Below are 26,295 nucleotides of genomic sequence, written 5' to 3' on the forward strand. Positions count from 1 at the left end.
TATCACGTAAAAAAACATTAAATATGCCTACTTTTTTTTCCTGTCAGCCTCTCAAGCTTGCCAATTTCAGACCAGCATCACTTCATTAGTTTCATTACGCGCAGACAAAAAAGAATCTCAGCTCATCTAGCTCATTATAGCCGAGTGGGCTCAATTTCCCAATCACTCATCCCTAATTTGGTGAGCCAGCAAAAGCAGCCTCATCCTCCGCATGCCTGGTTCCAACATCCAAATCATCCTCTCCTGATGAACAGAAGAAGATCGCTCCTCACTGTGCTCCTCTCGCTGCTTGTTCCTTCTGATTACCATCTCTTCTTTCCAAAGTCGTATTCGTTTTTGTTGATATTTTGCTTCTTGCCAGATGCCACCCACTCCCAGGATAGAAAATGCCAGAAAACAGCCCCGGCAACCATATCAGCCAACATAATCCAAAGGAGCTAACGAACGTCTTTGGTCACAACACAAAAAGAAAACCGTCATTTGCTGGGCTCAACGCGCACGCTATCTCCTTAATTTCCTCCCAATCATGCCTGTCTTCAGGAGCAATGGCCATCTTACTCCTGTTTTCATCGTCGTCGTCGTCTTCGTCGATTGTCGATAGGATGAATTTATTCTCACTGTGCCTTGTTCTGCAGGCATGGGGAAAAAGCGGTACAAGTACAACCACTTATACAGTTAATCCTTACCATACCATTATTTTGCTACGCTCTCGAAACCGAAGCTCCTGTTCAGCTTCTACGCTCACACGCACACTTGACGGGTTACGAACTTTGGGATAGACATGCGAATCTCGCAACTTCTGAGACCATTAACCACATCAAAGGCAACCTATCTGCTTTAAGTTTCGAAATGTAGCGTACCGGTCTTCATATAGAATTTCAGTTACCACATGCGTACATATTGATTATAACAAGGCACTGTTTCCATTTCGGTCCTCCAAATCAGTGCGATCTCAAGTCCGTCGTATCGTGTTTCCGAACACAAAGCTTGAATACAAAATATCGTTCACCCCGCAAATCCCGCTTATGATGGAGTACTTACGTCGTCGAACGACACCCAAACCCACAATGGATATGGTCGGTTGCCGGTAAGCCATCATCAGCATCAGCTTACTTTTATGTCATATCAATCAATCAAGGATCCACTTTCACATCGATGCTATGCCAACCGGCTAGCCTTCCAGCCGGCAGAGTGGCTGCACACTGACTGCAAGTGCCGAAACTGCTACTTTTTCCGATTTTGGTTACTGTAACTTTCGCAAAAGGGATCAAACGCTGACCGGACGGACAGAACGGAGCAGAATGAGTAAATTGATAACTGTATTAGATAAATTACGCTCCCTTACGTTGGGATTTTTCCGTTGCAGGAATCTGGCCCCCAGCTGGACGATACTGAGGATACTGAAGTATTTCTTTTATGAAAGCTCTTCGGATTGGAATGTTGGGAATGTTATGGCCAGCACGAAAGCTAGTGAAGCAAGCAGCCAAGAAGGTGCGTGCTTCTGAAGGACATTGCTTGGGATGACCAGAAGTGGATTGGTAATGATTTCAAGTCGATGGTGATTCCGAGCCACGATGGGAAGGTACGTATACTTGAGCGAAGAAGTTGATTACGATTTTTGCTGGGTATCTGAAGCGTTTTTCGATTTACGACTGGTAGTGACTAGCGAAAAATCGAAGAGGCCCTCAGGGCGAATGTGCTGATACAGATTTGATTAGTAAACGTGATGGTGGAGCCTTTTTGCGTGGAGATTGAGTATTGAAAACAAGGATTCTGCAAACATTGCACTCATTCCAAGTCGGTGAGCATCACTCGTGTACCATTTAAAAGCTTTGGTTCGCTTCTTTAAATCATTGTTTTATCGTTTGAGCACCAAACGAATCGGATACGTCAAACTATTTTTTTAAATAAAGAACATGAAAGATAACTATTTTTTTTTTTTTTTTTTTATTTAAGTATTCCGCTAACAACCTAATTTCATTACTTCATTATGATTGCTACCAATACTATGGGAATTTTTCCTTTACAGAGGTTTGAATAGATTTTTCTCCTTTACCTATATATAACCTCATTTCAAACTGCTTTTCAAAATGAGGTGATTTGCTATTGTTCCCAGAGTGAAAAAACAGAACTTGCGAAACACAATGCCATTTTTTTTTCAGATGGTGGAATAAATAGAATGGATGAAAGTTTTTTCGTGCTCAATAGATAATAGTAACTTTCGATTTACTGTATCAATGATGTCTACATTTGAACTCTTGGTCTGTTGTATTTATCTCCTTCCCAACAGCGACAATACATTGTATGAACAGCACTGCTCATGTGTTCAAAGACTGATGGATCAAACGGGTGATCGTGGATTGGTTGTTGTTGTTGGTGACTACAATCTACCCTTCTTGAATTGGGACCATGATGATGAATTGCGTTGTATCCCTACGGCCATGTAAAGACATTCTCAGGTATTTCCAGCACACAGATCGGTAAAAGCAACTTTTATCCAGTATATAATGCGACAAACACAACACGAAACGGTTATGTGCTCAAGTTATTAAAGAAAGAAAAAGTCGACGAAGAGAATCTGTCAATGTTACTTAGGACCTAATGCAATGTTCAGCTTATATACTTTTGTCTGATCTGGGTTTTTACTCTGCGGTCAAAAGTATGTAACCTCTCTGCACACACAACAGCAGAGATTGTCATGAAATCCTGCTCTGAATTATTTTATACACCTCAGAGTTGGTTGGAAATGCTAACATGAAGCTTTAGTGTGATGATTTATTAGCTAGAGAATGATCTTTAGAAGAGGGTAGGTGGATAGTTCCGTTAGAGTACGGCAGTATGAAAATTGAATAGAAGTTGAAAATGAGCGAAGGGCCATTAAAGCGACAGTTTACAAGATAGACGCACATTTTTGCCTAGCCCGTACGATGTACGCGGGGACTTGAAGTATGTCTCCAAGTCCACAGGCAAAAATGTGCGTCCCTCTTGTTGCTCATAAACTGACTGCGGCTGTGGAATAGTTCTAGTGACGTTTTCATCACTACCTAAAGCCCCACGCTGCGAGAGCATTTCCAGTCGATGGTGTTTGCATGCAATATAACACTCATCTCAGAAATTATTTAGAATATTCATTATAAATGGACCTCTAACCCACTTCACAATTATCATGGGATTTGCCACACAATCATCTATATAATTTACTATAATCTAAGCTTTAAGTTCTAGTCAAAATTGTCTAAGAATTCTTCCAAAAACGCCATCGGAATTTGTTCCTGATATATCTTGTTGTTATCTCTTGAAGTCTTTCTAAAAGATCATTAAAATTCCTTTGGAATTTTTAATGATGGAATCCGGAATCCGGAATCCGGAAGTCCAGTCCAAGGGTATTCTTTTCAAGCTCCAGAATCTCATTTTTTTTTCAAAGAAAAAACTACATATATTCTTATATATTCTCGTTTTCGTTCGAACCGTATTTCCATACAAAAAAAAATTGTGTGAAAAATATGGTTTGAACGAAAACAAGAATAGGTATGTGTGATTTTTATTCCGGCTTTCTTGATTTCCTGGTTCACCCTGGATACCTTGTCCGTGGCACCGGAACAGAACTTTTGGGATTTTTCAACATCACAGAAAGTGATTTTAATTTAATTGATTGTTAGATGACTCCAGACCTGGTTTCGGTAGTTTGATGAAAGTAGTCAGAGTTCACATTTTCGAAAGAACTTGACGGACCATATGCAACATAAAAAGGTAGTGTATTTAAGTCTACGTTTGTTATAAGATGACACTAGTACTACATTTTGTTTTTGAAAAATATCACAATTAAACTCACCCATGAATTGATTTTTCGTTTGTTTCTAAAATATTACTATTTATTAAACTTTCATTTCCTTGAGTCGTAGCTATACATCCATATTTTAATCCTTTACATGAATAAAACATTCAAAACAACATTAGTTATAGAAAATAGTCTGTTGCTGAGGCTCTGAAAGTTCTGTTGTTAGATGTTCGACTTTCAGCCATGCCTTTCAGGGGTTCAAACGGTTGGGTCTTTATTCTCAAGTGGCCCTGCATCAGACTTGCACGTCTGCTTCCACGTTTGCACTTACTTGTTACATCAAAATTTCGGTTTTATTATCCAAACTGTTGGCGGATTACTTTTTGCCGAGAACAATCATGATGAAGATTCTGTGCCAGTAGAATAAACTTCAGATGCATTCTGTATTGGGCTCCAGTTGAATAAACTTACTTGCTTATTTGAAACCTTCAAAACGGTAAAGAGTAAAATTAGCCACTTCATTCGAGCTGTTTAAATGACGTTTACTACCACTCGAACTTTGAAATAAAACATTATTTTGAGATGTTTTCTTCTAGAACCACGAGAAAAGTAGCCAAAATTGTTGCGTTTCATAACAAAATAGAAATTAATTGGTCCAGTTTTGTGAAATCTCTGGTAGAAAATCACGCCAAAACTGCTTGACAAAGTGGTCAATTAACAGCACATTTCAACTGCTTCGTTTTGCATCCGGGGAGATAATTTATGGATCACTTGTACTTCCACTGGAAGGAAAGGACCTACATGGAAAATTAACATTTTCCTGAAAATCTATTACCAAAATGTAGCAAAAGTTGTTGTAGTTGATTTTAAACAACTTACCAACAATTTCATCCACCTCTGGCGATTTTTTCCTGAATGTTTACACGCAGTCGACTGCTGGAAAGGTGACGACTCTTGTCACTTGAAATCGTCATTTCAATGCAACTTTTGTCACCAAAAAACGACTGTGAGAATAAGGTGAGAGTTCATCGGGTTCATCCAAAGTGACTTTTCTCACCTCACTCGTCAGCTAGAATCGAGTGACACGAGTGACTCGAGTCACCTCACTTCATTCGCCACGCAGAATAACCCTGATCATCAGCAAAGTTGTGCCTCTAAAACAACGGATCGACACCCACAGGAAGAAACAACCATGGTGGAACAATGAACTCAAACGGCTGCGAAATCGTCTACGCAGGGCAAGGAAGCGTTACTTTCGGTCTAGGAATGAACAGCATAAAGGTGTATTCAGATCTAAGCGTACATAAGCGGAGCGGAGCAAAATTTGCGTTGGAATGAGAGAGACAACTAGTACTTTTCTCCCTCTCGTACCTTCGCAAAATCTCGCTCCGCGCGTGAAATATCGCTTAGATCTGAATACACCTTAAGGCTGAGCTGCGTGACTTAGAGAGCGAATATAACTCTTTGCATGCACAATGCTTTCGCTGCTACATTCTCGTACTGAAGCAAGTTTGAAACAGGACCCCAACAATTCTGGCAATATGTGAAGACCCGTAAGCGATCCAACGGAATGCCTCGACATCTTCGTTACCAAGGTGAGGCAGCTGAATCTCCATCAGAATCCACAAATCTGTTCTCGACGTTCTTACGAAGTGTGCAAAGTAATAACCGACCACCTTTGAATGAATCGTACTTGAGAAATTTGCCGCACTACGACTTGAACGTGACCGTCTACAACTTCTCTCGACAAGATGTTTTTGCTAAGCTGGTTTCTATCGACACTTCGAAAGGAGCAGGTCCAGATCGTCTGTCACCTTTCTTCATCAATCGGTGTGCGGAGTCACTCGCTTTGCCTGTGAGTATACTCTTCAACAGATCTCTTTCGGAGGGCATATTTCCCAACAAATGGAAAACTGCAGCCATCACTCCCATTGATAAAAGTGGTAATGTTAATGACGTCGAAAATTATCGTGCAATTTCGATTTTGAGTTGCTTTCCTAAAGTCTTGGAGAGTCTTGTCCATGATTCTTTGTATCGTAACGTTCAACATGTGATATCAGAGAGTCAGCATGGATTTGTCAGGAAGCGGTCAACAACAACCAACCTGATGTGCTACGTTTCTTCTCTTGTGGACAGCCTTGAAAAGCGACAACAGGTCGATGCAGTTTATGTCGACTTTTCTAAAGCATTCGACAAAGTGCCGCATACACTGGCAGTGGAAAAACTCAAACGCATGGGATTCCCTCAGTGGCTTACTCAATGGATTGAATCGTACTTGTCTGAGCGTTGGGCTTTTGTACGCCTCGGTGGAACCTCATCTGAAACGTTCTCAATTACTTCCGGGGTTCCCCAAGGAAGTCATTTGGGACCATTACTTTTCGTGCTGTTTGTTAACGATCTGTGCGGACTTATTAGATCACCGAAGTACATGTTCGCTGATGACCTGAAATTCTTCCGCCTCATAACCTCCATGGTCGATTGTTGCGCTCTTCAGATGGATATCGACTCGCTTCTTGAATGGTGCTCATTAAACGGAATGAAAGTGAATATTCGGAAATGTAACATCATCTCGTTCAACCGATCTAGGACAACTGCCATTTTCGATTATAAGATGAACGCTTCAAGTGTCAACCGTGTGTCATCAATCAAGGATCTTGGATTAATACTGGACAGTAAGCTGAAATTCACCGAGCACATTGCAACAACCACCGCCAAACTTCAAACGAATTCTGTAAATCAAGATCAAAATTAGACTGATACGTTTTTGATACTTGACCAACCAGCAGCAAAGATTTCAGGGACATCCGAAAAAATTACATATCTTTGAACTTTTTTGATGAGAAAAAAAAATTGCGAGCTGATATACTTTTGTCCGGAACTGTAGGTATCATAAAATTATATACAGGCTCACAAGCGCGGATCAATGAAGTGCAACTACCAACATTAACACGATTGGCTCCAAATGCAGTGCAAACACTCAAAGTTTTCGAAATGCATCAAACCGGGACTGAATGCCCCGAAAATCAATTAAATCGTGTTTGTTTATTTTTATATGACTCAATCGGTGAAACATCGTGCGCTAATGCGAGCCCAGTGATGCTTTTTGACCGAAACCAAACACAAACATTCAGCTTGCGTTGACATTCGGCTGGTGTTTCCGTTTCCACTCCAAGCCAACTCGAACGAGGCCGCTGCTTTGTTAAATAATTGATATTTTAATTACCTCGAAATCCATCATTCCCCGGTAGACAAACAGCAGCGCGGCGAAGAACGCAATAAACGTGAGCAAATTCCGGGGATCACTTATTGATGTGACTAATGGTATCGATCCCATCTGCCAGTCGTGGCTGAGCGTCGATGGACACAGCAGCAGCCACCAGTTGAAGGCTGCCAGGTAGCAGAACGTCAGCAATCTGTGTGGGTGGGTTTGTTCAAGCGAGGAGAGAAAGCAAAACAGAAGATCAAATTTGTTTGCGGTCTTGTTGAGGAAAATAAAAAAAAAACATCAAAACTTCTGCTTACCGAACGTATAGATTTGGGTGGAACGCCGTGGGGTTGTCCTGCTGGGAGAACTTGGGTAGGGATCCTTGCAGCAGTGCCAGTCGGACGGCTAGTAGAACGCCCATGGAGAGCAGGACACGCGACACACGACGGCCGAATTGGTGCGTTTCCTCACTCCACCTCACGTCCATGATGGATTTCTTGAGCGATGCCCAGTTCCGGTACACGTCATACGCCACGTTGAGGAGGAATACCGTGATGCCGGTTTCTTTAGCCAGCATGCTCAAGCCACCAAGGATGATGCTCAGCCAGAGCGAGTTGCTATCCGGTTCGTCGCCGTGGCTGTAAAGAGAGAAGATGAAGGGTAATCGTTAGAATGTTGGCAGGTTATTTGGATAGTGAGATATGCCATATACATTATTAGTTTCTATCCGTCTCTGCAGGGAATATTAGACATTGTTTCACAGGCGCTAATTTTTTATTCCTTGATTTGTTTTCCGTCGATCTTGTTTACCGTGCTGAGCACCAATGGTACTGACGCCAGGGAGGCAGCTCCCACACCTGGACCATACCTATCAACTCATCAACTCATGAACCGAGGACCAACGGCTTTACTTCCCTTCCGAAGGAAGGCGTGATCAGAGATGTTATGCCTCAGAACATCCCGGTGGCGCTGACTAGGATTGAACCCAGGCCTGCTGGGGTGAGAGGTAATCACGCTTACCACTACACCACTGGCGCCGCTCACAGGCACTAATTTGTCACGCTTCAATGGTACGACGGTAAAGCCCAAGAAACATTGCAAGCTTTATCGAAGTTTTAATGCATTCTACAAGTCAAAATCATGATCTACAGAACTTCGAGATGGAGTGTATGCCTAAAAATAGAATGTTGCCAAAATCTAACCATGCCAAAATCGTACGGCTCTTTTTTTATTATGATTAACTACTGATTGGTCCATCATTTCATAATGTCTTTAGCATGGAAGAGGAAAAGATTATTAGAATGGAGCCAAAGTCTGTCGAACGATGTACTTTTGTTCATTATCTTAAAATCTCAATCATTTTTGTTCGTAATGAAAATCTTTGACAACACTAGTCTCAGGACCTCCCGGAAATTGGACAATACTTTTCCTGTGATCAGATAGCTGTATCAGAATGTTTTTTTTTTTTACTTTTTGATAAACGATACATGGTTTGGTCTGGCTTCTTCATTTCTTTATTAATGAGATTTTTAACCGTAGGCTAGTTCTTCTCAGCCTAGAAGTTTCTTCTAGGTGTCCCAAAACTGTTCTGGCGCATGCTGGATGATTCTTCCGAATTTCAACTGAAGTACACTTCAAATCAGTGGGTTGCCTCCAGCTGTCTTCCCCAGTAAAATGTTCCAGCTTCCGCTGGAATTTTCTTTTGAGATCTTCCAGTTTTCGACTTTGTCTGAAAGTGTCTCTAGACTTGCTCGAAGGTTTATTCCTACTTATAATGGAAGCTTCCTCCGAGGTTCTTCTGGTTCCCCCCTGGGACAGTCTCTCGAATATACTTTCTGGCTTTTTTGACAATAGGTAGGGTCCATGTGTGGGAGCTGCCTCCCTGGCGTCGGTAGCATTGGTGCTCAGCACGGAAAAGATCGACAGAAAAAAAAAAAAATTAAGGTTTCCGACACTTTTGGCGTATTTTTCTCGAGTTTTTGTCACACGATTTCAGAGGAAATTTTCCGATGTTGCCAACGGGAGTTTTGGCAAACTTTTTTCCGCGTTCATAGCTTCTGGAATAATTTTCTCGATTTGACTCAGGAGTGTGATTTTGAGCAAACTGAGACGAACAACAAAACAGGACAAAACCTTTCATTAATGCATGTATTGGTAGGAGCTATCACTTCAAGCTACACTGCCCATACCCGCATGTCAGTCCCATTTAAAAAATTGCCATGTTGAGAAAAAGACGATTTTTCACATTTACATAATTCGGTGTTTTTTGTTGATTCTAGTTATCCAGTACAGCACCATCTAGTGGCGCCGGTGGTGTAGTGGTAAGCGTGATTACCTCTCACCCCAGCAGGCCTGGGTTCAATACCAGTCGGCGCCGCCGGGATGTTCTGAGGCATAACATCTCTGATCACGCCTTCCTTCGGATGGGAAGTAAAGCCGTTGGTCCTCGGTTCATGAGTTGATGGGTCGATAGGTAGGGTCCAGGTGTGTGGGAGCTGCCTCGGTAGTATTGGTGCTCAGCACGGAAAACAAGATCGACGGAAAATAAATCAAGGAAAAAAAAAGTACAGCACCACTGCTGAAATTAGTTGCATTACAACATAACAATATCGTTTGTAGCTAAAATATAATTAAAACTTTTGTTTATCACGAGAAAAATGAGCCGAAATCATATGGGAATGGTATGCGAGTACTTTCCTTGACGAGTGCAAAAGTACTCACATACCAGTCTCATTGCGCGCTATCGCTTGAGTTGTTTACCTCGGACGTAAGAAGTGCATTTTGAAATTAACATTGGATTAGTACTTTTTGCATTGCATGCAACTTATCTGTGGTAACAAATGTCAGTTCTTGAAGCACTTAAAGTATACGGTGGTGACAATGAGAGTTCAGAAGACGAATTCTACGGATTTGACTCGAACAACAAATCGGAGCAGTATCCGGAAGTTTCCCGCACAGCTATTTTGTTTGTAATTTGTCAAAATATGGTAGATGGGCAAGCTGTTGGTCAGATTGATAACGATAAAGCTATCGCTGATAACATCAAATATTATGTTAGGGCCCATGCATTAATTATGTCACGCTAAACCGAGCAAAAAATTACCCCCTCCCCCCCCTATCGTGACGATTTTCCTATACATAATGCATTGCTTGTCACAAAACCTTAGACCCCCTCCCCCTCCCCCCTTAGAACGTGACATAATATATGCATCAACCCTTATATTATTATTAACAAAATATTCCTTTTGGGTCATTTAGTTGCCCCAACTTGAAGGTTTCAACACGATCGTTTTTTCCCAACGTCTTCTGGCGTTCATCGAAGCGTTCGCAACAGTCGGGAGCTATGTCGAGTTCAACGCGGTATTAGCATAGAGGTAACTCTAAGACTAGAAGGTCCCGAAATAACGTGCTCAACTTTTTGGCTCAGCTCTGGTACTCTCTTCGGTCCCAAACTAATCGATTCACCCCTCGAAACATAGGAAAAACCAATAACCCCTCATTTTATCTGTCAAACTTTCATAGCGAATCAAAACAAACAGTGCGTAGTACTAGAATTTCGACTAGAATGGGGTACGTTAATCGTTTGCTTGGGACCAATAGGCTAGTCAAGTAGTGAGCCAATTTAAAATCGTTAGTTTCGTATTGATTGTTGGTATTAGCGTGCCTGTGCCATGAAGCTGTAGAATGCTTGGTGGAATAAAAACTTACAGAAACTTCGAAAGAAAGCCCGGAAACTATTTAACCGGGCAAAAATAACAAAGCAATGGGATCAATATAGAGAAGCCCTAACAGCTTATAATAGGGAAATTAGAAGATCAAAAAGAAAGGATTGGAGGCATACATGTGAAAACATTGAAAATACTCCAATTCCTGCTAGATTGTGGAAATTTCTTTCAAAAGATCATTCAAATGGCCTAGGAACTCTTTAAAAAGAGGACGGCACGTTAACGTAAACTGGTAAATCAACCGTAACAGCTCTTCATACGCTAACGGCGCCGGTGGTGTAGTGGTAAGCGTGATTACCTCTCACCCCAGCAGGCCTGGGTTCAATCCCAGTCGGCGCCGCCGAGATGTTCTGAGGCATAACATCTCTGATCACGCCTTCCTTCGGATGGGAAGTAAAGCCGTTGGTCCCCGGTTCATGAGTTGATGGGTCGATAGGTAGGGTCCAGGTGTGGGAGCTGCTTCCCTGGCACGTCGGTAGCATTGGTGCTCAGCACGGAAAACAAGATCGACGGAAAAAAAAAAAAAAAACAAAAACCAAGCTCTTCATACGCTGGTTACAAAACTAGAAAAAATCTTTACAATCAAAAGAAATTTCCCTAGCAGCGTTCATTGATATTGAAGAAGCATTTGATAATGCATCTCATCACTCAATGAAAAACGCTATGATGAAACGTGCGTTCGATAAAAGCATAGTTAATTGGATTAACGAAATGCTTAGCAAAAGAGAAATCTCAGCAAACCTTGGAAGCTCATCCATAACAGTAAGAGCTGTAATAGGGTGTCCTCAAGGAGGTGTTCTTTCACCTCTACTGTGGTCTTTAATAGTTGATGATCTTCTCAAAAACTTAGAAGCACAGGGCTTCGAGATTATTGGCTTCGCAGATGATATAGTCATATTAGTGCGTGGAAAATATGACTATATCATTTCAAGTAGAATCCAAATTGCTTTAAATTATGTTTCATCGTGGTGCACTAGCGAAGGATTGAATATTAATCCATCTAAAACAACTATTATACCATTTACACGAAGAAAAAAAAAAAGTCCATAAATAGTATTAAACTGAAAGGAATAATTTTAGAACTTTCAAACACAGTCAAGTATCTGGGAGTTATTCTTTACAGTAAACTAAATTGGAATCCGCATCTAGAGCAACTCATAAGTAAAGCAACAAATGCTCTTTGGATAAGTAAAAAACCTTTTGGTAGGAAATGGGGACTAAAACCTAAAATGATCCACTGGATTTATTTGACGATTGTAAGACCCAGAATAACCTATGCATCATTGGTTTGGTGGCCGAAAACCAATGAAAAATCAGCTCAGAAAAAGCTGGGGGGGCTGCAAAGACTAGCTACTCTCTCAATAACTGGTGCAATGAGTAGCACACCAAGTATGGCACAAGATGCTCTACTTTATTTGCTTCTGTTGCATCAATTTATTCAATTAGAAGCTGAAAGGAGTGCATTAAGGATCCCACGGTCACAGCACTTCCTTGAAGGTGATCTTAGAGGACATATGAGCATCCTTAAAATGTTCAATATTGGATGAAGAAAAAATATCACTTCCATCGTCTTTACAATGTAGCAGATGCGGATCGCGATTTGTGGGACAATGGGTGACCAAACATTCGTCCAGGATCAATTGTCTTTTATACAGACGGCTCTAGATTGGATAATCGTGTAGGAGCAGGGGTAACAGGTCCAGGAATAAAAATCTCAATATCTATGGGCTACTGGCCTACCGTGTTCCAAGCAGAAGTCCAAGCAATTCTTGAATGTTCTAAAATTTGCCTGCGGAGAAATTATAGAAATTTGAATATCTGCATTATGTCTGATAGCCAAGCAGCACTAAATGCTTTAAAATCAGCAACATGTAATTCTAAACTTGTATGGGAATGTTCAATGTCATTCCAAAAATTGGCCTGTCAAAACCAAGTGAACTTATTTTGGGTTCCTGGACACACTAGCTAGGCTTGGATCATCTCAAAAATGTATAGGACCAGAACCATTCTGTGGAGTTTCTGCTTGCTCTCTTAGAATTAAGTTCAAGAAATGGGAAAAAATGAAAGTGGAGACCAATTGGAACAAGACTCTAATTGCTAGGCAGTCGAAACGGTTTATTAATCCGAGCATTTCAATGACTAGCAAAATTCTTTTACTATCAAAGAAAGATCTCAGTATCTACACTGGTTTAATAACAGGGCACTGTCCATGTAAATATCACTTGAAGCTAATAGGAAAGCTTAAAGATGACATGTTTCGATTATGTGGCATAGAAAAAGAAGACTCTGAACACCTGCTATGCTCTTGTACAGCAATCCTCAATAAGAGGCATATTTTTCTGGATAAGGGGCTGACAGAACCCTTTGATATTTAGAATTCAGCTCCCAGCCAAGTAGTGCAATTCATTCGAAATGTAATACCTGACTGGGAAAATGCTTTCGCAGTGATCAGAATACCCAATACGGAAAATAAAGCTGTAGCAGGCAAGTCAACAAACGGCATTATCTGCTGTTTTCATCGAGTCATCTGAGTCTGGCCATACTTTCATGGCGGCAGATACTTTTCACGCTGTGGAGAAAGTTATGCGCCATACTCCGCCAGTTACGTATCCAGAGTCTGTATATTAGGGTGGGACAAAATTCAAATTCCAGTTTCAGTATGATTTCCGGGGGCCTTCTGGGTCCTAGAATAACTGCGTAAAATTTCAGGTTGGTTGGTGGAACTATATTTTAGCACCAGCGGTTTTAATTTTACATAGGATTTTCTATGGGAAAACATACTTTTTCAAATAAAAATCTAAATCAACCCATATTACCCTAGGAAATTTTACAAGGAAACTTTTCTTCGGAGATCGCAAAACGATCTGACGCTTGTGGAAAAAGTTATTTAGCCATTCCTGATTGCTAACCAAACGAACTGCTCATTATTCTTTTGTCTAGCAGCACTGCCAGCTGCCGCCTACTGCTGTCTGCGCGAGGCAGTCACGTTGTGTGGGGGTTCACTCAGCATGGAGGAAAGCCGATATCATGCGCAAAGAATCTTCGATTTTGATGAAAATTTACACAGGTTTCCGGTATAGTACAACAATTATGTTTTACGGGGGCCTTTTGGAAACAAGCGTGATTTTTCACAAGGGGGTATTTGCTTTGGCGACAATTTATTCAAACAATCCTACTTGGAAAAACTTCGAGTGTAGAGCAAAGCCGTCTGGGGAAAAAAATGTAGGCTGAACATTAGGCTTAAGGCCTGTATAGAGGTCGAAGCGAAGCGAAAATCTCATACATTTTTAGCGGCCGTGCATTGGCTAAATCATGCGGATCGTAATTCAAAACCTAAAATTGGGCCCATGGCTAAAATCACCTATTTGTCAATTTTATCTAGATGAACGCGTCATTGGGACGGTACTAATGGCTATTTTTGGTCGCTATTGAAAATTTTGTCGATTGCTGAATTTATGTATGGGCCCAAATAGAGGGCATTTATGCCGACATTACATCCATTTACCCTACATGCGCTTTATACTAACTCAGAATATTTTTCATAGTTCATTACCAATAAAATAATATTAAAATCACGATACGAGACTGTTCTATCCTTTACAAATGAAAATTTACTTCAATCTATTTTTAAGTGACAAATGGGACTGTTATACGGATACTTTCAATATGGGACTGACCTAGTTTGGTATTTTTAATGTTTTGCCCATACAAAGATGTCATTTTAAGTGTGATTTTTTAAAGTTCAATCAAAGTTCAATTAAAATAACACCATTCTCAAGGTTAACTAAAAAATGTGAAAATTCATAGAGAACAGTTATGCGAGTATCGAAAAAAAAAATACACTGAGAAAATGCATTTTTGAATAACTAAAAATACATTTTTTAAATAAATTCACCTCAAGTGATCTGCCTCTAGATAAGCCCTATATTGCTTTTGTTTTGCCAAATCATGAAGTTTCATATGGATTCAACCACAAATTATGTAAAGTGATAGACTGAGAAGGGGTCTCAGTATTTATTTAAGTTACTTACAATAAGCGAAGGCTAGTTAAGATTTTCTCACATAACAAATGAACGAATTGGTTAAATATAGTCAACTCTCCATTACTCGATATTCAAAAGACCATCAAGTTATAGAATTATCGACTTATAGAATTAAAAAAAAAAAATCATCCATAATTTTCCGAACCATTCCGAACTATTCCATCCTACTCCTACTCAAATTCGAATTGTTTTCTTAGAATGCCTATTGTGAAAAAAATTCAAATTAATCCCAGGAATTTTATATATTCTCAAAAATAGTTTCTCGGATTACCTCTTATTGAAGATAAACTGATGGTTCACTGTTACTCTGTTTTGCCATGTATTGTGGACAATGTCCACTGGAAATGTTACGAATATTGCAATGGGAATGTAACATTGATGAATAAAAGCAAAATGATGTCCCATGACATGAATCTGTTCACCAAAGTTAAATTAAGTTTTTCTATTTTTAAAAACCGTTAGATTTTTGCACGGTGCCAAAATTGAACAGTGCCATAATCGAACGGTACTGTAAAACCAAAATTCCAGAACAACATGTGAAAAGGGCATACAAGCTTTTTGTAAACAAACCTTTGTAGGCCCTTTTCTCACCAACCGAGGGTCGCCCACGCAAACCAGCAATATCATCGGGAAGGGGAAAGTGTCCCCTACACGGTGATGTTAAAGGTTTGCGTTGGTGTCATATGGGTGGCGAGAAAAGGGCATAAGAAGGTTTGTTTACAAAAAGCTTGTATGCCCTTTTCACATGTTGTTCTGGAATTGTTACTTGGGAGGTGTCTTCCTTCAGACATGAGTGGACAAGAGCAGAGCGTAGTGGAATTTGCACTGATATGAGAGAGACAACTGGAAATTTTGTATCTCTCACATTAACGCAGATCTAATGTATTCACTATAAAGGAACCGTTGTTATTGTTGTTTTAAATAGTTGTTGTATTTAAGAGGTTTTACACTATTCGCCTGCAAGCAAAGGTACTGTATTGATATATCATACTGAATAATGCGTTGGGTCTTAACTTCGATTTCCGGTCTCTAGAGGTCGTCCCGATTCCAGAAATGCCCATATTGAAGGCTATTTGACAGCATTTTTCAGTTTTTTATATAACCGGAAACCACCATCTTGGATTTCAAGATGGCGTCAGACATCGATTTAAGGTCTCTGGAGGTCACCCCGAATCCGAAAATAGCCATATTGAAGGGTATTTGACAGTATTTTACAGTTTCTCTAATATCGGAAGCCACCATCTTGTATTTAAAGATGACGTCAGGCATCGATTTTAGGTCTCTGGAGCTCTAGTAGCACTCTTGTCACAAATCAATTGTAGAAACTTACATACGACTTATTTCAGTCATAAACAAGTTGCTGTAGCTTATTGTGATGAAAGTGTGCTACTCGGGAGGTCATCCCGATTCCGAAAATGCCCATATTGGAGGGTATTTGATAGTATTTTCCAGTATTTATATAACCGGAAACCGTTATCTTGGATTTCACGATGGCGTTCGGTATCGATTTCCGGTCTCCGGAAAATAGCCATATAGAAGGTGTTGGAGATGGAGCTAAAGCAGATGCACTGACCCTACCGTAAACCTACTAAACAATACCCTACACATAGGCGAGAGAGTAGGTAACAAGAGAGCGCATGCGCAACAATCGCCTATAACCGATCGTGGACCAAACAGCAAATCCAACTCAAACCCCAATTTTTTTTTAAATTTTTATTTTAGAGATTTTTAGCCGAAGGCTAGTTCATCTCATCAAAGAAGGTAGGCTGTGCGTGTGATCAAACCTGACGTTTTTGTTTTTTTTTTCTTCGTGGAGTTTTTTTATATCGAAACCAGGCCCAAGCCCGGGAGACAAGTTCCTCAGTCCCTATTATTTTCCGCTAAGAAGCTGTTCCTAAGCCAAGTAGAACCTCCACGAGGCGTCCCATCACATCAAAAATCGACTACATACATCCGAACATTTGTTTATCTCAAATCGACGGAAAACATTCCGCGCAATTACCAATGAACCGGAATAGTTCAAGTTGATCTTCGACAATCTTCGTCTATAATTTGGACTTCTACATCAACACATGTCAGACAGCCTTCAGGTTCATTTATTTATTTATTTGTCGTCAATCAGTGTAGACCGTTTTACAATTGTTGTCTTAAGTGCTATTTTTACAATTTTGTCTTTGTTTATATTTTTTTATAATATGTCTTAAGAACAAGTTAAAACATTACTTCTAGTTGACGTTATGCGATGAATTAAAATATTGCTCTAATTTGGTTTTTATCATTGTAAAGTCAATGTTATCGCAGTGCTTATTATATGTATCCATCATTTGGTTCAAGGGTCCAAATTTGGCATAATTCGTACGATGACGATTTGTAGCAAATATATTTCTATTTCGTAAAAGCCTAGATGGTGTATATAAATTTAAATTTTAAGGATGACAATAGTTCTATTGAATCAATTCGATGTGATACGATATCGTTTACGAAAGAAATCATAGCAAATTTACGACGCTTTTTTAATGTTTGGATATTTATGAGTATACAGCGCGCTGTGTAAGATGGCAGAGGAAATACAGTACAACCTAACTTGCGGAGTGCATACAATAGAAACTGCTTTTGAACGGACTCTATTCTTTCTTCGTGTGTGATTGAAAAAGGTTACCAAACTATGCTGCAATATTCTAATATCGATCTTACATAAGCAATGTACAATGTTTTTACCGTATACGGATCGTGAAAGTTATAGCAGAAACGTTTTATGAAACCAAGCATGTTGTTAGCTCTGTTAATAATTGTGTTATAAAGATCGGTGAAATTAAGTTTTCAGTCCAAAATAACACCTAGATCCCTGACTCTATCACACTTTTCTACGATCTGGTTTCCTAAAGTGACTGTTATATCGGGTAGCTTTTGTTTTCTACTAATGGTAATGGAGTTACATTTTTTTTATATTTAATTGTAGCAGGCTTTTTTTACACCAAGTATGGAATATTTGAATTTCCTCTTTGAATGTGATGATATCTTTGGCATCTTTTATTTCCAAAAAAAGTTTAATGTCGTCAGCATATATTAAAACTTTCAATTTCTTAATAATGAAAGATATGTCATTGACGAAGAGAATAAATAAAAGTGGTCCTAAATGGGAGCCTTGAGGAACTTCTGAAGTGACATCAACGGGATTTGATTGTCCTTCTCCTTTTCCTTTCACTCTTCTCTTTTCAGAAAGCGCTATAGCCATAAGTCATAAAAAGCTAGGACAAGAGTTAGTGCTCCTGTCCCAACCGTCAGAAGAAAATGGAGCATCACTTAAGCTTTCTAGCTTTGATGCTTCCAACAACCAACCAATCATATAATTACTAAAATCGGAACTTACGGTACGAGATGTCCACGTTTCATCCAGTTATTGGATTCTGAAGCATCGTGTTTAAATCTTCGATTTAAACAGGCTCGATGTTTTCTGAATCATCTTGCCCCTTAAATGCTGCACAGTAGGCCTGTCCGTTTTGATATGTGTGACGCATCTTCGATATGAAATATATATCATATAGACAAGAAAAATTATGGAGGTATACCTACCTCCAAACCGATATGATTGACCATAGCAAAAACAATAAAATTTCTGACCAAAGCACATTACTGACATCTGGCTCCGTGTTCGTGGGAAATATTTAGCTAAGCCATGAACCCGCATGCAAAAGTTATTTATTGGTTCGTGTCTGATCTATTCTGGACAAATTATGTTTATCTAGATAAAAAAAATCCTGTTCGGATCACTGCACATTTAAATCGTCTGTTTACGATTTTCGGGCATAAGTCAGAATTATGTGTCATGTCGGTTTGTTGGTGGTATATCCATCATTCTCCAGGATGCTTTCAAGAACTGGCTGTGTTGGTGTTAGATTAGATTAGCCTTCTAGTTCATCTCTTCAAACCTTCCAATGTACATATTGTAAATAACCCCAAATGATAGTTCATAATAACAATTTATACGAAACGGACGTGCGGTCGGTCTCTATCTGTGTATGGTTGATGCGATCCCTTGGTGTACTATATCTCGAGTGAGAAAAGTACAAGTTCCGCGCGACAAAGGGACTTTTTTTTTTTTCCTTTGGTTTGTTTTTTTCCGTCGATCTTGTTTTCCATGCTGAGCACCAATGCTACTGACGTGCCAGGAAGGCAGCTCCCACACCTGGACCCTACCTATCGACCCATCAACTCATGAACCGGGGACCAACGGCTTTACTTCCCATCCGAAGGAAGGCGTGATCAGAGATGTTATGCCTCAGAACATCCCGGCGGCGCCGACTGGGATTGAACCCAGGCCTGCTGGGGTGAGAGGTAATCACGCTTACCACTACACCACCGGCGCCGTTGACAAAGGGACTTGTTCGTGAACGTTGCCGTGCAGTAGCATTAAAAAGCATTTTTCGGAGGCTGCCTAACAGCAGTGAAGAAAGCCCTTCGGTGGCCGGCAATAGTTCGATACGCGAACAGAAGGGTATTTCCCAGTTTTTATAATACCGGAAGCCGCCATCTTGAATGTTAAGATGGCGTCAGACATCGATTCATGGACTCTTTACGTCATCCCGATTCCGAAAATACCCATAGTCGCCATATTTGTTTTCAAGATGGCGTTAGACATCGATTTCCGGTTTCTATACGTCAACCCGATTCCAAAAAAAAAACCCATTTCGAAGGGTATTTGATAGTATTGCCCAGTTTATAAATAACCAGAAGCTACCATATAGTGATAGCTATAATTCGAATCATTTAAAGCGTTTAGCTGATTTTTTCAATTTAAAACAAACGGTGGATGAATATAGTCGTATTTACAGGCACAGTCGAACTTTAATTGACCACGTTTATTCCAATTTGGATTCCATTTGTTCAGTAACGGATACTAATGTGAAAATAATTGATCATGAGACCTTAGATATTAATAATTATTAAGACATATAAATATCAACGATGAATTAGTAAAATTAAAGTGCTGGAGGAAATATTCTAAACAGGCTGTTCCAAATCTTGATTGGGATTTTCAATTCGCGGCCGCCCTAGTAGCACACTTGTCACAAATCAATTGTAGAAACTTATAAACGACTTATTTCAGTCATAAACAAGTTGCTGTAGCTTATTGTGATGAAAGTGTGCTACTCGGGCGGTAGCTTAGATGCATCTACCGTATGCGTGATAATGTTTTCACAATTGAGCAATGTAAAAATTAAAAAAATTCTCAAAAATTTCGTTTTTGATTTATTTTTATTTACCGTTCCGATTCAAATTTCGGACGATTCAAATTTCGGACAGTTTCATTTTTAATTAAATATTACATCCAGTTAGAAACAAAGTAATAATGTTAGATGATCGTGGAGGGCACTAGTCAAAAAAATTTAAAATTTACAAGACATGTGGATCATATTCGACCGAGATAATCAACTTTTAAAAGTGTCCGAAATTCGAGTTTAAGTGTCCGAAATTTGAATCGGCACGGTATTTAAAGGAAGGATGTTTCTCAGAGTCTTAAACTATCATTGATCGAGTTTCCACTTGCTGCAATTATGGCCTCCACACGCTTCCGAATGCACGGCCGGTTCTAATAATGTAGTCTGCATCCATTTTTTCCAGCTACGGGTCAATGTTTGTCTGAAGCTTGCTGTACTCGGGTGGCGTTTAGAACAGGTCTTGGCCTTCATGACGCGCCATATTGAGTAATCCAGTGGATTAAGATCGGGACTGGATGGCGGCCACATATCCTTCGCCCAGAACGGAAGATGTTCCTGCAACCACTTCTGAGTGCGGTTCGAGGTGTGGCACGGAGCCCCATCTTGTTGAAATACAACATTTGGCTTCGGACCGTACTGTTCTTTGATCCACGGAAGAACATACTTACTTAAAATCCCGATGTAGACCTCCGTGTTGATCTTGTCGCCTTCTGGAATGAACACCGGGTCCATTTTTTTTGCCATCGGAAGCCACCAATCCAAACACCATAACGCTAGCAGGATGCTTGGTCAGATACACGTTCTTGTGCTCGTCGGCAACGTCTTTTACCAGAAGAGAACTAAAATACCGGTCAGTTTTGGAATTTTATAGGGGATCGACGGTAAACATGCTCTCGTCGGTGAACACGATTACCGGAAATTTTATCGCTTAAGGAAGTTCAAGATTTTTTTGCATCGTTCGACTCGTAGCTCCCGGATGCGGTTGGTAATCATGTGAGTTTTTTTTTTCCGTGCCCTAGACTTCGCCCTGGAATCTTCCTTTACGATCTTCCGTGCCCTAAAGTCACTGATCTCGTGTTCCTTTTTCCATTTTCCTTATTGAACGCACTGGATTCACCCGAATCTTCCTTTTGATAGCAGCGATAATCCTCGGAACCCGAGCTATAGGTTACGTGCATGCAAAGAAAACCAAGGCATTGTATGCACAGGTGAAACGGAAACCTTATTTGTACGATGGTGCAAACATTATCACGCATACAGTACAACTGTTCGATAACGCTTTGAAAATGCGTACCAATCAAATAGTTGAGCAAAAGTTTGTTTCTTTGAAAAACAAATGGTACAAAAAGTTTTGTAGATCTAATAATGACAATCATTGGACTAGGTACACAATCGCGCGTAATAAGTATTCACAATCGATAAAGAAAACTCGTTGTGAATATGTTCAAAGGAAGATTGATCAGCATCAAAACAACAGCAAAGAGTTATGGGAAATTTTGAAATCTTTATTAAAACCTAGTAATTGTAAACCGAGTTAAGAATAGTTAAGAATAGTTAAGTTAAGAATAGTTGTAGATTTGAAGGTTTTCACCCAATTACAATAGATGAACTTAGAGTTATTTGATTTTCGGTAGAAAAGTCGGCTGGAGTAGATAATGTTAATGCTAGAGTTATTCAAGATTGCTTTCATGTTATTGGCCACATCTTGCTGGACCTTGTGAATGAATCATTGCAAACTGGACATCCTTAGTGGTTCCTATTCAAAAAGTTGCTGGAACGATTAAAGCCGAAGAGTTTCGTCCCATCAACAAGTAGCACACATTAGAGAAAATCTGTTTTTTAGCTTTTTTATGTCTTTTTCCAATATTTTTAGATAAATCAAAACGTATTTTTTTTTTATTTTCGCTCCAGTAAACTTCCCCTTCAATTGCGTGATGGACGAAAGCATGGCATACAAAATTGAATACGAGTCGGTTGAATTCGCAATCATCCTCAAGTAGACAGACTCAACAGCTCCAATCAAAATCTTTGTGATCAAATTCGCACAGGAAATCATCGCTCTCATACCACCTCACTAATGCACTCTTAACGATCCCCTCGCATTGAATTGCTCCAGGACAGCAGTTGATGAGAAACGTTTCAAAAATTAATGAATTATTCAAACTGAAGGCACTCTCAGCAAGAGTTTCTGCTACAGTCAAAGTTAGTGCTCGAACTACCGCTAGCTGGCTGGTTGGAATGTGGGATGCTGATGGATTCGACGAAAAACCGGGAAGCAAACCATAAAAGGCTATTCATTGCACTTTGGTGTGTACTGTACACTTTGTGCAAATTGAACGGAATAGAACCGGAAAGGAAGAAATGCTCCTGCTCTCTGCGCGCTATTATGTGCCACTTGCTAGAAAGAAGTTGAACGGGTGCCAAGCGGTCAATTCAACACTTTCTGCAGTCACTTGGAAGCAGGGATGGATCGCTTTTTGGGGCATCGTTTTTTACTTTTTAATATAGAAAGTAAACGTCAACTTCAATTGAATTATCCGTTAATCCATTTTGATGCAATAAAATTTTTGAAGATTGATCGTGGATATGGATTAACTGAAAATTTAATTGAACATAACGTTAGCATTTTATATTGAAAAGTTATGAGCGATGCTCCAAAGAGCGCTCCATCCCTGCTTGGAAGGATGGAGGTTGCTTGCTTAATCCGGACAACATTTGTTCACTTTTCCATGGATCGTCATCGTCTTCGTCGTTGCCGTCATCAGCATCCATGTGGAAGTAGAGCAGGAATGAAGAGAAGTATTTTAATTAAAATGAACAACGTTGGTAAGTCGTGTATTCTGTGGTAGTCTGCGACTAAAATACTTGTTGTCCATCGACCAGTGCTTGAGAAAGGTAGAAAAACGTTTAAATCGTCTTAAAGTTAACTGGGATTTTCTTGTGCTTACAACCATTCTTGATCCAGTCAAGAATGATTTATTCTGAAAGTATAGCTTATCGTATTACTGTGACACATTTCTTCTTCGCACTATGTTGGTTTTAATAATAAAATATGTTCACTTGCATTCTAAAAGTTCGTGCAATTTAATACAAGGGCTTTTTGCTTTTTTTTTCAGTTTGCCCAGCACAGTGTACTCAGAACCGAGCGTGCATTAACGGAACGGAGAAAAATTTGCGTTGGCAGAGGCAACTAGTACTTTTCTCCCTCTCGTACTTTCGTAAAATCTCTCCCCGCGTGTGAATTATCGCTCAGGGCGGAATCCACCTTTAAATGGTATTAAAAGAACAATACCACGATTTCTTCCCAGTACATCCCCTCCAAAACCAGACTAATTTCGTTTGAATTCACTGAAGATACAGTTCCCAGCCCTCCCTTCCGAATCCCAATCGCTATAAGGAATACAACAATCCCACTGCGCCCACAAACATGCCATTGTGTGTACACTAACAACAACTACAACGGAGGAAGTGATAGGAAGAAGCAGAACGAAAAGCTCCTTTTCCTATTTACAACTTTAGTAGAACTACAGCAACACTTTTTCACCATTTACTCTTTTTTTTTTGGGAAACAAGACGGCAATGTCTATGGATTCAAGGAAGTCGGTTGGTTGTAAAGCAAAAGACGAAACAGAACAGGAATCTCCGGCTAAACAGAAGACAACTGCGGGTAGTTAGTTTGGTTTCGTTCTGCCCGGAGTTGGAACAGAAAACTAGTCAGAAATTCAAGTTTTTTTGCTGTTGCGTTTCTTGTGTGTTGGTTTACATTGTTTAATTGTTAGCTTACTTCTTGTTTTCGAGTCTTGATTACACTGCACACTTTCAAGGAAACATCAATGTTTTGATTGTGCTGTCGAGAAAGTTGGGTAGAGCTAAGACAAGGTTTGAATTGTTGAAATCCAATTTGAAGATACTGTGAATGTTAAACTAGGAAACATAACTTTTCATAAATTTTAATTGTACCGGTAGGGTTAATATACTTAATGTTAGCCTAAATATCTCTACACTGAGGTAAAAGAACGTAAGAATTCCATAAACATCGCGTATACCACGTATAGCCACAAGAAATCGGTATGAATGTTATTGATTTACCATATGAAAAATAATGTTGACAAAAAAAATAATAAAACAGGCACCGATCCATTGACGTTGAGATTACGAGGTCCATACGTTCACCACTCGTCTTTCAACGCTTGGTTAAAGGTATATAAGAGCTACGCCATCATAGACGAAAACCATTCATAATTAACCATTGGCGTAGTTAATGGGGATGCCAAGGGGGCCAGGCCTCCAATTATCTAGACCCCCCCCCCTCCCCGGAATTTTTGGTGTTGTTCTTTTGACTTACCGGTATTTTGTCAAGCTTGTCAAGTTCGGTGTTATGCCTTGTTCAGACTACAGAGTTATAACATGTTATAGCGCTATCTTGATGGAGGTTTCTGTGTTGCAATTAATTGACAACCGTTATAACATGTTATAACTGCTCAGTCTGGACAGCGTTTTACTATTTAACAGCGATTAATAAAATTGTACCACAATCAAAGATTTTTAAAAAAGACCTTCATGTTGACTACTTTTCTTATGTTCTGGACTAGAAGAAACAATTTTCACAAATTATATTATATCGATACTTAATCTATGGGTTAAAAAGACGTCTTAAGGCTCTTCACATTTATTTATTTACTTATTTATTCGTCAAATTGTAGACTACATATTAACATTAGGATTTATGTTCTATGACCTCACAGGGTTCTGAAATATATTTTTAACTCTGTTGAGGGCATATTTAGGTCAATCATTTCATATTTAGGCCAAGCATGTTTATTTAACTTCTGGAAACTTTATAAAACTTCAAGGACTTCTAAGAACTTCAGGGAATATCAAAGAAATTGAGGAAACTTAATAGAAATTCTGAGAACTGCAGAAAAATTCGAAGAAACAAGGAACTTGGAAAAGTGCTGAAAACTGTGAAGAAGTGGAACATTTATTAAAGTTTTATGAGCTTCGTAGAAGTTAGGAGAACATTGTTTTATTTCATGCAACTTCATTAGTGATCGGAAACCTCTATAGCACTTTTTTGAGCCTCATGAACTTGGAATAGTCGTGGAAAATAAGATCAAGAAATTTCGTTCGTGAAACTTCGCGGAAAATCAACGAGAAACGTAGAAGTGTAGCAAACTTTGTATAAGTTTTGCAAATTTCGTAGCATTTTGATGGGTGGCATTTAAACTTCATATAAGTGTAAAGAATTTCAAAAAAGCTCAGAGAATTTTGTAGAAGATCTAAAAATAGTTCTTTTTAGTTTGTATTTTGTACGTGTGGGTTTTTTTTTTCAATGTTTGTTTTCAAGATGAATAGAAATAATTTCATGCTTTAGGATTAATTAAATAGTTGTATCGTTAACCACATTTCAAACCTCCTTCTTCCCTTTTCCCATCCAAAAAATTGTAAATCTCCACTAACCTCGAGACAACCGCGAGTACTCGGTCCAGTTCCTTTAACTTTAAATTTAAGACAGTAATAATGTATAACGCAAAGGATAACTCGGCTCTGTAAAGTTTATTCGATTAAGCCTGTACAAATAAATTAATTATAAAAAAAATAAATAAAAATAGTTCAAAAAATTTCTAAGAACTTCAGAAACCCTTGCCTCAGCTTAGGGAACTTTGTTGTAGTTTGTCAGAGATCTTGCTTCAAAAAAGCTCCATGAACTTCTTTAAGGTTTTGGGAACTTCGTTAAATTTCAAGAAATTTTCTAGATGTTCAAGAATATTTGTAGATGTCTTTTCAGAAGTGCAAAGATGATCAGAGATCTTCGTAGAATTGAGAGAGATGGAACAAATATGGAATTTTGAATAAATTCAGGGATCTTCGAAGAAGTTTAGGAAATTTTGTAAAACTAAAGGGAGTTTCATAGCAGTTCAGGAAACGTTGCATAAGTTACAGAATATTCATTCAGACATCCTTCATAGACAGCAGGAGATATTCAAAAAATCTCTAAATAGATGAAGACATTAGTAAAATTCTCTGGTTATTTTCCCAAGACTTCAGGATGATCAAGTTCTGAGGATCTCCAACTGTTCAAGAAGTATTCAAAAGTTTTCCAGCTAATTGAATTTAGATGGAATCTTTAATGATGACATTCGAAAACCTGATAAAAATAAATCAACACCTGATTTTTCATAACTCTTGTCAGATGTCAAGATTTTTCGATATGTTTAAATTTTATAATTTTCTTACTTTCTTATCTCAAAGAATTTTCCACTCGAAAAATGCTGTAAATCTCAGAATCGAGGTAAATTTCCCAAGATCTTGAATTACGAATTCA

The 26,295-nt window shown here is 39.2% G+C and overlaps 1 protein-coding gene across 3 annotated transcripts in view; it reads right to left on the minus strand.

Moving 5' to 3' along the window:
* LOC135707992 (protein O-mannosyl-transferase TMTC1-like) overlaps positions 1–26,295 on the minus strand; it is an 860,006-nt gene that overhangs the window by 146,880 nt on the left and 686,831 nt on the right. For all 3 annotated transcript variants that reach the window (XM_065229915.1, XM_065229914.1, XM_065229916.1), the window contains 2 exons: positions 7,301–7,621; positions 7,002–7,191 (listed from right to left, as the gene is read on the minus strand). In XM_065229915.1, coding sequence (XP_065085987.1) covers positions 7,002–7,191; positions 7,301–7,621 — 511 coding nt within the window. The remainder of the gene's footprint in view (positions 1–7,001; positions 7,192–7,300; positions 7,622–26,295) is intronic.

The sequence above is a fragment of the Ochlerotatus camptorhynchus genome, unplaced genomic scaffold, assembly GCF_037179485.1.
Source record: "Ochlerotatus camptorhynchus isolate MF236.1 unplaced genomic scaffold, CSIRO-AGI_Acam_v1.1 ptg000324l, whole genome shotgun sequence".
NCBI lineage: Eukaryota > Metazoa > Arthropoda > Insecta > Diptera > Culicidae > Ochlerotatus > Ochlerotatus camptorhynchus.